Here is a 13,794-nt window from a genome sequence, read left to right as displayed (position 1 = left end):
ATAACATTTACATAGAAAAACAAAAACTAGTTAGAAAGTATGATGAAAGAGCTATCCTAATTTATTACAACAAAAAGATGAAATGCAGAGGAATACATTTAATAAGAAATGTGCATGAATTTTATGAAGAAAAAATATTGAGAGACGTAAATGAACAAATGATAAGGAATACAGCATTCTTGGATTGGAAAACTTAACAACATAGGTGTGCCAATTCTTTCTGATTTTTTTTTTTTTTTTTTGAGACAGAGTCTCACTCTTTTGCCCAGGCTGGAGTGCAGTGGCATGATCTTGGCTCACTGCAACCTCTGCCTCCTGGGTTCAAGCGATTCTCCTACCTCAGTCTCTCAAGTAGCTGGGATTACAGGCACACACCACCACAGCTGGCTTATTTTTGTATTTTTAGTAGACACGGGGTTTCACCATGCTGGCCAGGCTGGTCTCAAACTCCTGACCTCAGGTGATCTGCCCGCCTCGGCCTCCCAAAGTGTTGGGATTACAGGTGTGAGCCACCATGCTCGGCCTTCTTTCTGAATTCTAATAAAAATGATCACAGATTATTTTTGTTGTTGTTTTGGTGCTAGGCAGCCTGCCTCTGTGGAAAATCAAATAAAGAAAGAAAAGACTTCTTTTTCTGGTCTTGACTGATGGACTTGTATTGGTCCAGCTCTCCAGAGAAAAACAACTGTAAATGCTGGGCAAAATTTACAAAACTGTAGTTTAAGACATGGGAGAGTGACAGGCAGACTAAAGGGACTTGATGCTTGAGAGAAGGGAAGCATGTGAGGTGAGCTCCACATTCCTCCAGGGTTTCTCCCTGAGAGTATTTTCCAATTTGTGACCCAGAAGCAGAGTCCAAGCAGAAAGTGGAAATCTTACAATGTGGAGAAGATGCAGGTCAGAGTTAATTACTGCCACAGTCTTTGGGACTTGAGGGGCAGAATCCCAGAGAAGAACAAATTGCAGATAAATAAGCCAAACTCTGTGTACAAATTGCCCTCAAATGATTGACCAATTCTTCAATTGCTTCAGGAAGCCCAGAAGAAAATGACACCAGAGAGGCTGAAGAGCAGAGCAGAGATTTCACAGTGGCTGTAGCAGTACTACTGGAGAAAAAGAATAAGCAAAGACTGAAGAACTGGGAAAAGAGAGAATGGGTTTCAAGCCCTGCCAAGGTGAAGGGTGGTGGAGGCCAAAAGAATGAGGGTCGTGATCAACTCAGTATACGACTGGAGGCTATATGAGTAAACAGCAAACTGTTCTCATGAATGCAGGATGTTGGCAAGCTGACAACTATGTCGGCACCCAGAAGGAATGCTGAGGGCAGTCACGCCCCAGGCACGGTGTTTCTTGTGGTTAGGCACATCTGAGGCCTGTTAGCAATGATGTGAACCCGTGATCAATCAAACAGCTGACCAATCGTTACCTCCTCCTCCCTGCTCTTTCTACCCAATAAATACGAAGGGCTGTAGAAGCTCAGGGCTGCAGAAGCTCAGGGCTGCCTTTGCTCACTAGAAGCAAGGAGTCCCCTGACCCGTTCTTTAAAACAAATCCTTTTTTTCTTTGTCTTCATTTCTGTGTTTGTCCTCCTTCGTTCAGTTCCGTAGTAACTGTCACAGGAGGGAATTGGTAAACACTGTAGGCTTTCAGTTGAGACCCCTAAAAGACTGTGCTCAATAGTAAGGATCACATTGTAGGAGTAAGGTCAGTGTCTTGGAAATAGGGCAAAACTGAAATAAATCAGCCCTGAGAAAGCCCAAAGCTAGCAATAGCAAACTGTTTTCCAAAGATGGCCACAATACTATGACTCCTGTCTTACATGTGCTTCTAGAATCTTGTCATTGCCTCATCAAGAGATGAGTCTATATTTCTTTCTCTTGAACCTGGGTATCCCTTTGTGATTGCTTCAATAGAGTATGGCAGGAGTAAGTAAAGATGCCATGTATATCCACTGCATTCTCTTGGGATGCTTGCTCCTGAAACTCAGCCACCATACTATGAGGAAGCCCAAGCAGCTTGTGAGAAGGAAGTGAGGCCTCTAGTCCATAGCCCTTGTTGAGTTTCCAGCTGACGGCCAGTGCCAGTTGGCCAGTCATGTGAGTGACCATCTTGAAAGTGGGCCCTCCAGCCTCCAGCTGAGCTGACCCAGATGATGTTGAGTAGAGAGGAAAAGAATGATTCCTGCTAAGTCCTACCCAAATTGCAGATTCATTAATAAAATATTATTTTTCAGTTTTGGGGGTTGTTTCTTATGTAATAATAGATAGCTAAAACATCAAGTCTTGACAGGATTAAGTGATCTGCTAGTATTCCATTTGCCCTTCAGGAAAAAAAACCCATCCCTTTGGGGAAAGATAACATTATTCACAGCCTCTATAATTTTTCATCCACATGTCTGACATCTAGTAAAAATTACAAGCCATGATAAAAGTAGGGCTGATGATAAACAAGAGGAAAACAAATGACAACAAAAATACACCCAGGTGGTTCAGATATTGGAATATCAGACTGGGATTTTAAAAATAATTATAACCACTATGTTCAAGAAAATAGAAAGCTGGAGAATTTCACCAGAGAGTTGGAATTCATAAATAACAGTCAAAAGGAAATACAACCACTTTGGAGAGCAATTCTGTAAGATCTAAAAAGATCGAAGAACCACATGCTGATGACCCACGATTCTGCTTCTAGATGTCTACCTTAGAGCAACTCTCAGAATTGTGCAAGGAGATATATACAAAATGTTGGCTGGAGCGCAGTTTGCAATAGCTGAAAAGTGGAAACAGCCTAACTATCCCTATGCAGAGGAATGGATAAACTGTGGCTTATTCATGAGATGGAACATAGTAGAGCCTTCAAACATGTGCTCATGTATCTGCAGGGATAAATCCCCCAACATAATGTTGATTGAGGAAAAGCATGTAATGTGAGTCATTTATGAAAAGGTTTAAAACTCCGGAAACAGTACTATACACACATGTGATTAAAAAGTACAAAATATGCATGGAAATAATTAAATCTAGTCTGTATAATAGTTACCTTTGGGGAGGGAGGAAGAAAGAAGGATTGGGTGGGGCTTGAAGTGCATCTGTAATGTTTTATTTCTATTACGAAGAAAGATAAACCTGAAGTAAATATTGCAAAATGTTAACATCTGTTGAATCTTGTGATAGTGTACATGGTTGTCTGTACTCATTTGTATGCTGGGAATGTTTCATAATTTTTAAAAAAGCATGCCAAAATAAGATTTTTTTAAATAAAGAAAAAATGCTAACATTTTTACTAGCACATTTTTTGATGGCAACAATTCCAATCCAAGACTCTGGCTTCCTGCCTTTCTTCCCTAGTTCTTTCCTTGAGCATTTACTGTTTGCCTGCTATGCTCTAGGCATTAGGCTGGCACCGGGGATACAGAGATTTTCAAACTTGTTCTCTAATGGTTGTTGAGGGGGACAGTGATGAAGGAACCAGCTTGTTCCATTGTATAAGCTGCTCAGTCGAGTAGTGCTGTGGGCCCAGCCAGGATCAGGCCGAATCACCATTCAGCTTCCTGAGAGGCTCAGAGTCCACAGGACTTTGATACTTTGACACTTCTAGTGAGCATTTTAGTGGGAGTTGTTGCAGATACTGTCAGGGCTCACCCAAATCTTCAGTGTGCTCCAAAAGACTTGCACTTGCTGGTGCCCTCATCTCTGTTACCAGAAGCTTCCCTTCCCTCTTGGACCCCTCACTCACACCCCTTGAAGCCATTTTACCCATGAATGACGCTGGGAGCTGGTCTATAAATGCCTCGGATCCTTTGCCCTTAGGGAGGGCTGAGTCTGAGGCACGCTGCCTCCCAGAATTCTCACAGTGATAACCATGCATTTTCCTTTCCCTTCCTTGTCTCAAGTCCTCACCCCCTCCCTAATAAAATACTTACACTTGGATCCTCATCATGGAGTCTGCTTCTGGGGAGTGCAGACTAAGAAGGCACGATGAAAAGGACCTGCCAAGGAAGTCTCAAATTCAAGGAGAAGTTTCCGTGGGGTGGAGCCATGGGTCCTGGCTAACTTACAACATCAGCAGGATGGCTGGGATGATCAGGCCTGGATTGGCGAGGAAAGCAAAGATCTTGCCCAGGAAGGTTGGGAAATCGTTTTCAATGGTCTCTTGGAGGACATCGTACATTCTGTTTTTCCCACTGGAAAAAGGAGAGGACACATTATAACATGCTGCCATGTGCCTGTGGCATTCACAGCTGTGTCCAAGGCCCCCCACCCAGGTCCAGGGCTGCTGCTTGCCACTGCTTTCCTGGAAGAACTAGAGCTCTGCTCCAAATGAACTGCAAGTAAAAAACTCCCCCTGAGGGGCTGCCATTCTGGCTAGGGTGACAGCTGGGTCGGCACACGGCTCACCGGCTTTCTATCCTAAGTAACTTACAACCTCTTAGCCTTCACCGGTCTTTTGTGTCTGACACCTTCCTCAGCCAGAAAAAAATGGTTTTTCTCATGTATTCTAACTGGAGAAATTGTCTGTGTTTGTAGCTACCAGGCCAACATGGAGCTTCCTTTGGGCCTGGGAAACAGTTCTGCGGAAGCTGATGTGCTGGACAACCTGAGTGTCTCTCAGAAATACCTAGGATTAACCTTCAGATTTTAAGTCTAGGAGATATTGGATCACCTAGGACAGGCTCCTGGACAGTTCACAACTGTAATTTTTATTTTCTTCAAATACCTAAGAACCATTATGCAGATTTACTTCTACAAATGCTGGCCCAGAGACTCCTGGATGCTGCTGGCTCTTGGTTGATAATTTTGGTGCCAAGAGGTGGAATATGGGGTTTGAAATTCCTGGTTTAAATCCTTGATCCCCCATTTATCACTAGTGAGACACGTGGACAATTATTCTCTCTCTCTCTGTCTTTTTTTTTTTTTTTTTGATGGAGTCTCACTCTGTCACCCAGGCTGGAGTGCAGTGGCGCAATTTCAGCTCACTGCAACCTCCACCCCCGGATTCAAGCAATTCTCCTGCCTCAGCCCCTCAAGTAACTGGGATTACAGGTGAGCGCCACCACGCCTGCCTAATTTTTTGTATTTTTAGTGGAGATGGTGTTTCACCATGTTGGCCAGGCTGCTCTCGAACTTCTGACTTCAAATGATCCGCCCAGCTCAGCCTCCCAAAGTGCTGGGATTACAGGCGTGAACCACTGTGCCCGGCCTGACAATTATTCTCTTTCTGCTTGTATTCATATCATGCCCTGGTTCTCCCCACGAAAGCTGTGCTGTCTGATGTGGCTATTAAAAATGAAAATTAAGATGAAGTCAAATTTGAAATTCCGTTTCTTACTTACACATTTCAAGTGGTTAATAGACGATTAGTAGCTGCTATGTTAGAAATGCAGATGTGGAATGTTTTCATCATTATAGTAAGTTCCATTGGATGTTCAATATCTGCAGAAGTTCAATACCTTTGGGCAAGGTATTGAAAATTTCTCTGCCCCAGTTTCCCCATCTGTATAATGTAGTATATTAATACTATAGTATAATATGGTATTTTAAGTATAATAATTGTATTTATCTCAGAAGATTGTTTAGAGGATATAGATGAGAATTGATATAAAACATTGAGTATGGTGCTGTTAAGTTATAAGCGCCCTTCAAAATTTTGCAGCTAAACATTTTCTGTATAAAGTATAGATGAGGAGTTGACCGACAATGGCTCATGGACAAATTCAGCTTGTTACCTGTTTTCTTTTTCTTTCTTTTCTTTTCTTTCTTTCTTTTTTTTTTTGAGACAGAGTCTCTCTCTGTCGTCCAGGCTGGAGTGCAGTGGTGCAATCTCAGCTCACTGCAACCTCTGCCTCTGGGTTTCAAGCAATTCTCCTGTCTCAGCCTCCAGAGTTTACACACAATGCCTGGTGGATTACAGGCAGGCACCACTACGCCCGGCTAATTTTTGTATTTTTAGTAGAGACGGGGTTTCGCCATGTTGGCCAGGCTGGTCTTGAACTCCTGACCTCAGGTGATCCACCTGCTTCGGCCTCCCAAAGTACTGGGATTATAGGTGTGAGCCACTGCACCTAGTCTGTCACCTGTTTTCATATGGTCTGTGAGCTAAGCATCATTTTTACATTTTTAAGTAGTTGAAAGCAAGTCAAAACAGGAATACTATTTTGTGACATGTAAAAATTGAAGTATAAAATTAAAATTTTAGTGTCTGTAAATAAAGTATTATTGGAACACAGCCATGCTTACTCATTTTTTGTGCTATAATGACAGGGAAGAGCAGTTGTGTCAGAGACCATTTGTGGCCATCTCATTGCTTACAACTGTTGCCCAGCACACCACAAATTGCAATGACGCAGTTATAGCATGATGGCATTTCAAGTGCCAGGATATCACTGTATCACAATGTTTAATTTATTATTATTATTTTTTTATTTCCAGTGCATACCCACCATGTACAAATGAGAAAAGTTAAGTTTACGTGTTAGGCTTTTATGTGACAGTTGAATGTAGATTATTTTGTCATTGAATTAGATGGTGTATCAGATTCCAGTGCCTGCTGTTTGTCACGCTGGTGGCTTAAAACAATACAAATTTAATATCTTACAGTTCTGGAGGCCAGAAGTCTGAAAGGGATTCACTGGGTTGAAACTAACCTGGGGCAGGCATAGGGTAACAGTTATAAACTTTCCAATACCAAAAAGGAGGAAATGGAAGGAAGAAAGAATCACCAACCTCAAGCAATTTTGAAATCCAATCAGCCAAGCTCCATTAGGGGTTTTATTTTTTATTTTTTATTTTTTGAGACAGAGTCTTGCTCTGTTGCCCAGTCTGGAGTGCAGTGGCATGATTTCGGCTCACTGCAACCTCTGCCTCCCGGGTTCAAGTGATTCTCCTGCCTCAGCCTTGCGAGTAGCTGGAATTATAGGCACTTGCCACCACGCCTGGCTAGTTTTTGTATTTTTAGTAGAGATGGGGTTTCTCCGTGTTCAAAACCAACAGCACAGAATCTTTAAATCTCTGCCTGCTTCTATGGTCACATCACCTTCTATTTTTCTGTAGTCAAATCTCCCTCCCTCTCCTTCCTTTTTTTTTTTTTTTTTGGTGTTGTTGTTGAGATGGAGTCTCACCCTGTTGCCCAGTCTGGAGTGTAGTGGCATGATCTTGGCTCACTGCAACCTCCACCTCCCGGGTTCAAGCGATTCTCCTGCCTCAGCCTCCCGAGTAGCTGGGATTACAGGCACGCAACACCACACCTGGCTAATTTTTTGTATCTTTAGTAGAAACGGGGTTTCACCATGTTGGCCAGGCTGGTCTTGAACTCCGGATCTCGTGATCTGCCCGCCTCAGCCTCCCAAAGTGGTGGGATTACAGGCGTGAGCCACTGCACCCGGCCTCCCTCCTTCTTATAAGAACATTTGTGACTTAGGGCCCACCTGGGTAATCCATGATGATATCCCCATCTCAAGATTCTAGGAACTAGAAAATGAGTTATTTACTCTCAAAAATAAAATGGTGGGACAGGCATAGGATAAAAGTTGTAAACACTCCATTACCAAAAGGGAGAAAATGGAAGGAAGAAAGGAATCACCAGTTCCAAGCAATTTTGAAATCCAATCAGCCAAGCTCCATTAAGTTTTAAAGTCCTGAGAATAATCCTCTGGGCTGCAGACTCTGCCCTACTGTGCCCATAGCTTTGCCCTTGTGGGTTCACAGTTCTGCCCTTGGAAGAACCCTTCCTTCTTCTTGAAGGATAGCACATGTTTCAGCTGAGTAAATTTTATCAGTCTGTTTCCCGCCACAGAATTCTGGGAGGCCAATGATCTGCCTTTATTTTGTCTTCTTTCTGTTTCTTTCAGTCCAAGTTGGTAATGTTTCTGCTGATATAATATTCTCAAAAACCGTGTGAGTTTTTCATGTATGTCATGAGAATGTACTCTGTTAAAGAAGAGAGTCCCACATGATCTTTTCTGGATAATCCTATTTCTATTCCTGACCTCTGATGTGATGGTTGAGGCGATGCATTAGTCACACGATTAGTCAGAGTTTTCTGTGTGAATGATATTCAGACCTTTTGATCTTTCAGGAACACTAGCAAAAGGTTACCCAGACTCACTCTTGGCTTTCTTTTTACGGCACATTCTCATGACAGTGAATCTAGTTTTAGCATATTTTGCAATCTAGATAAGGCTGAGAATTTCCAGAATCATCAAATCCTGGTACTTTCTTGTTTATCAGTTACTTACTCAACATACCTCTTTCCTTGCACATTTTCATAAGCAGCATGAATAAACCAGGCTGTACCTTCAATACTTTGCTTGGGAATCTCTTCAGCTAAATATCCAAGTTCTGTTCTGTTCTTCTCTTCTCTTTTCTTTTTTTCTTTTTTGAAGCAGAGCCTTGCTATGTTGCCCAGGCTGGAGTGCAGTGGTGCAATCATGGCTTATTGCAACTTCCACCTCCTGGGATCAAGCAATCCTCCCACCTCAGCCTCCCAAGTAGCTGGGACTACAGGCACGTACCACCATGCCTGGCTAGCCAAGTTCCTTTCTTATAAGTTCAGCTTTCCATACAACTGTAGGAGATGGTTCTTATCATAGTATAATTGTCCCTGCTGACCTCCTACCCAGTGACAGATGGGAAGCTGAGAAAAGGGGTGCTGGCATTTGCACCCAGGGCCCAGCCCTCCAAACCTTGCTTAGGAAGAAGCCAACAGAGGCTTCTTCCATTCGGTTCTCCTTTCAGCCTGGCATCTTAGGCCATCTGCACTTCAGCACATTCCTTCTGTTCTAGACTGATCCCCTCCTTCTGTGCGAACACTGTTTTCCAGATCACACCCTGCTGGAACACTCCTGCTAACATCCCTGGGCTCCAACCATCACAGGCCTTTATCCAGTAAAGTCCTTTATGAACTGAGAAAGACCAGATCAGCATTTCTCAAAGTGTGTTTGTGCGGGACATGAGTGACTTTATTTTACATGCTAAGCTGCCTTGTAACTTCTAACTAACCCTGAGCCTGAGAGTGCCTCCCACATGTCTAGCAGATGTATTACTCTTTACGTAGGAACTCTTGTTCCTACATAAAGTTTCCTCCAGAACAACCCTTGATGCTGCTGCAGAAATCACAGGCTGTGATGTTCAGAGCCACCTATACATTCCTTCCAGAGCACGCATACTTTCCCCAAGATATAAGCCCTGGGCCTGGGGGATTGAGGTGTGGAGATCTACCTGTCTCACAGCTGCTTGTGACCATGCATCTGACTGTAAGTTACCCCTAATAAATCACCCAAAGCCGACAAACTGCATTTGTCTCCTTCCTCCTTTGGATTCTAGGCTCTTTGGGCATTTAGGGGCTGTTTTGCATATACGACCCTTTTACGGAACAGTGTTTCTCCTCATTGGTAGGCAGGGTTGGGACTAGAGTGAGGCGGGTGAGGCCCTGAGTGCACAATTTAAGGAAGTAATGCCCTCAGGGTTGCTCATGTGCAGTGTAGGGCGTCACTCGCCTGCCTCACCCTATTTCCAGCCTTGGATGAGTGATCCATGCAGAAAGGGTTCTGTGGTCAATAAGGACGGAGACACTAGCTTACAGGTGTTACCTCATTGCATGATTCTTCAGAGCCTTTAACAAAGGAGTGTGCATTGAGCATTTCTAAGTGAGATAATGGCAGACAGAAGGGGCAGTACGTCCTAAACTGCTTTAACCACAGAACCTCTCTTTATGGAGTTGGCAGAGGGCTTTGTTTTCAGAAGGTCATGCATTTGGAAAGAGAACAGTAGATGCACATTATCTCTTGATCTACCTCCTTACATAATTATTTGTCTTTTTATACAATATCTAGTCTCCCAACTAGCTTGACTTATGTATTGAACCCCCAGGCCAATGCTCTAGAGAGCAGAGAGCTCAGCTGAGGTCTGTCAAGAGTCCACTGCAGCTGCTTCACATTTAAATGGCACGTGTAAGTGTATAGTAATTCATCCTCAGAATATCCACCATTACTCATCCTATGGTAAAGTAATCCCAGGTAGTAAGTTATCCATGTGTTAAAAGGGTAGAACTGTGCTGTCGAATATGGTAGCCATTAGCCATGTGTGGTTATTTTAATTGAAATTAAGAATGAAATCCTGTCATTTGCAGCAACATGGATGGAACAGGAAGTCATTATGTTAAGTGAAATAAGCCAGGCACAGAAAGAAAAATATTGCATTTTCTTACTCACATGTGGGAGCTAAAAAAGTGGATCTCATGGAGGTAGAGAGTAGAATGAGGTGATCAGAGGTTGGGAAGGATAGAGAGGAGTGGGGATGAAGTACGGTTGGTTAATTGGTACAAATATACAGTTAGATAGAGGGAAGAAGTCCCAGTGTTCCATAGCACAGCAGGGAGATGACAGTTAACAATAATTCATTGTATAATTTCAAAGTTCCCAACACAAAGAAAAGATAAATGTTTAGGCCAGGCACGGTGGCTCACGCCTGTAATCATAACACTTTGGGAGGCTGAGGCAAGTGGATTGTTTGAGGCCAGGAGTTCGAGACCAGCCTGGGCAACATGGCAAAACCCCGTTTCTACTAAAAATACAAAAATTAGTTGGGCATTGTGGTGCGTGCCTGTAGTCCCAGCTACTTGGGAGGCGGAGGCATGAGAATCGCTTGAACCCGGGAGGCAGAGGTTGCAGTAAGCTGAGATGGCACCACTGCACTCCAGCCTGGGCGACAGAGTGAGACCCTGCCTAAAAAAAATAAAAAATAAATGTTTGATGTGATGGATATCCCAGTTACCCTGATTTGATCATTATATATTGTATACATGTATCCAAATATCACATGTACCCCCAAATATGTACAACTATCAGTTAAAAATTAATAAATAAATGAGAAAAATACATGAGAAATTAATTTTCTCAGTTCCTCATTTCAAGCACTCAACGGCCACAGGTGGCTGGTGGCTACTGAAATGAACAGCGCAGACACAGAACGACCTAACATTTCCATCCTGGCAGAAAACCCTCTTAAATGGCATCAGTGATTCACCCAGAGTTCCATGGCCTTTTACAGGCTGGCATGAAACCAGAACTGGAACTCTGGGCCAAGGCCCTCTGAGCAGACTGCCTCGGGAGGGGAGGTGCTCCCGGGCAACTGAGACTCTGCACCTGAACGGCCCGCAGTCAAAGGAGGGTGGGAGGGACATGACGGTGTAGGCCACCGGCAGGAGGCTGAGGAAGAGCACCAGCAGCAGGAGGCCCATGTAGAAGTTGTTGGATCGGGAGGCTTTGAACACGCGTTCATGGGGTACGTTGCTGCTCATCACCGCCCAGCACTGGAAGTACATGGAGGTCAGCAGGCGCAGCACATTAATGCCCACCAGGCCTGGAGCATAGAAGGAGCCCATCCTGGAATGGCAGAAACCAAACACCTGGTTGGCTGGACAGCAGGGAAGGCGAGGGAAGGGTGATAGAAGGAAATGGGACGGATGGGTTAGGGGCATGAGGCCGAGCTGCTTTCCTGGCAAGTCCCCGGGTAAGGGGCCTCCCATTTAACCAGAATATCGATCATCAAGCCAGAACCATGTAGTCCTCAGGAGAGGGAGGCACTCCGAGCATTCCTGGCTTAAGCTCTGGCCAAGATTTTACCACTGACTCACCCCCAGGCATCTAGCAAATTATACCGTCTCCTGCCTGTTTCTCCTCGGTTTCCATAAAACAGCATTGCCGCTCAGAAGAGTATCTGAAGTCCTTCAATTGAGAGAATTGGACAGTGGCTTGCAGCGAGCCCTTGGCACCTTGAAAGTCTTTGGCTGAAGTTATGTACCTCCTTGAACTCCCTTTTCAGAAGAGGGAGTTCCATAGTTCATTTACCTTCCACCTTCTCTTCCTTCTTTATTTTCCTTTCCTCCTCTTTTCCTCCTCTCTTCTTTACTCCTTCCTTTTCCCTTTCCTTTGTCTTTCTTCCTTCTTCCCTTTTTCTTCCCTCTTCTCCTTCTCTCCTGCCTTCCTTCCTTTTCCTTTTCTCCCCTACCACCCCCTCTCCCTTTCTCTCTACTTCTATGGTAGCACATGGGTGGGCCAGAAACTGTTCTGCTTCTCATCTAGTCCTGCTCTTGATTTTTCATGTGAAAGAGGGGAGTTCAGAGAGGCAAGATGACTTATCTAGCCTCTTCCAACTAGTTAAGTTGCAAAGTCTGGGATTCCAGTTTTTTGACTCCTTGGATGAGGCGATCACCAGATGAAATGGATAACTCACCAGATCATTCCTTGGTTGAAGATCAAACCCAGCACATTTCCACTAATATCAAACTCAGCATATGAAGGCTAGAGAGGGAGGGAGGGAGAGAGAGAGAGAGAGAGAAAAAAAAAGCACGTTTGGTGAATTCAGCCAAACCCTACTACCAACCAACTGGCCAAGCCAAGGCCATTCCATCCCAAAGAGCCTGCTCTGGTAACTAGAGAAGAACCTTAGATTTAACGTTCTATTTCTTTAATATGTTTTCAACTTTTAAACAAAAAATTTGACATTCTCAAAGCTGAAACTTTAAAAATGCCTATTTCAGTAAACAAAAAAATGACAGTTTCTATCTTTCAGGACTTGCAGGCTGACAGCGTGTTCTTGGGAAGACCCTTGCCTCTAAGAGAACATTTTATCAACGTTTTAATCAGAAACATACCTTGAAATTATAATCAAGGAGAAATCTAATAAATAATGCAATGCAAATAATTAAATGAGGAGTCAAAAGAAAAGAAAGCTTAAAAACAAACAAAAACCAAATCATCCTTCCAACTCTTCTTTCTCCTTCTCTTCTTCCTCCAGTCTGAGAGCAGTTCATGGAAAGGAAAGCACCCAGCTTGGTTCATATTTTCAGCCTACCTCATTTGCAGTTTTCGTGATTTGTCCGAATATTTGAAAGAACATAAAATCTGTGAGCCCTGAGGATATGGGGGTCCTCATGAAGCATGCTAAAGCCCACATCCCAATTTGTCTTCCAGAAATGGAGATAAAGGGAAATGAGAACACAAGAAGGAGAGATGAAAAGTTAGGAAAGAGACAAAGGAAGGGCCAGCACGCATGGATGGAAGAAGGAAACATGCATACATTAAGTCCACGGGGTGAAGTCTTGGATGTTTATTTATTGAGACGGAGTCTCGCTCTGTTGCCCAGGCTGGAGTGCAGTGGCACAATCTCAGCTCACTGCAACCTCTGCCTCCTGGTTCAAGTGATTCTCCTGCCTCAGCCTCCCAAGTAGCTGGGATTACAGGTGTGCAGCACCATGCCCAGCTAATTCTTGTATTTTTAGTAGAGATGGAGTTTCACCATGCTGGCCAGGATGGTCTTGAATTCCTGACCTCAAGTGATCCGCCCACCTCAGCCTCCCAAAGTGCCGGGACTACAATGTGAGCCACCGCACCCCCACCCAAAATTTAAATTTTAATATTTTAAATGTTAAAAAAAACACATATCTACTGGGTTTCATGTCCTACTTAGACAAATCTTCCTCACTCCAAGATTCTAAGTTTGTACATGCTTTCTTTTAGAAATTTATATTTTCATTTTTTTGATGTTTAAGACTTTGATGCACCTAAAATTAATCTAGATGAAATGAATGAGGGATATAGTCCCCCACATTTTTATATAATTTATATATATTTTAATATAATCCTTTCCCCCCAGTGTGTTTGAAAGTCTCCCTTTATCATAAACTAAAGGCCCATGTAGATAGTATCTATTTCTGGACTTTCTATTCTGTTCCATTGACATGTTGGTCTATTTTCTAGTACCAGTTTTAGTTATTATAGCTTTATCATATGTTTTA

The 13,794-nt window shown here is 43.4% G+C and overlaps 1 protein-coding gene across 1 annotated transcript in view; it reads right to left on the bottom strand.

Moving 5' to 3' along the window:
* The window catches only part of TMC2 (transmembrane channel like 2), a 105,987-nt gene that overhangs the window by 14,943 nt on the left and 77,250 nt on the right, over positions 1-13,794 (bottom strand). Inside the window, exons 14-16 of the mRNA XM_055373524.2 lie at positions 12,231-12,298; positions 11,141-11,380; positions 4,058-4,183 (exon numbers count right to left, since the gene is read on the bottom strand). Coding sequence (XP_055229499.2) covers positions 4,058-4,183; positions 11,141-11,380; positions 12,231-12,298 — 434 coding nt within the window. The remainder of the gene's footprint in view (positions 1-4,057; positions 4,184-11,140; positions 11,381-12,230; positions 12,299-13,794) is intronic.

Source organism: Gorilla gorilla, chromosome 21, assembly GCF_029281585.2.
Source record: "Gorilla gorilla gorilla isolate KB3781 chromosome 21, NHGRI_mGorGor1-v2.1_pri, whole genome shotgun sequence".
In the NCBI taxonomy this organism is placed as follows: Eukaryota; Metazoa; Chordata; class Mammalia; order Primates; family Hominidae; genus Gorilla; species Gorilla gorilla.
This window is presented reverse-complemented; position numbering and strand designations above follow the sequence as displayed.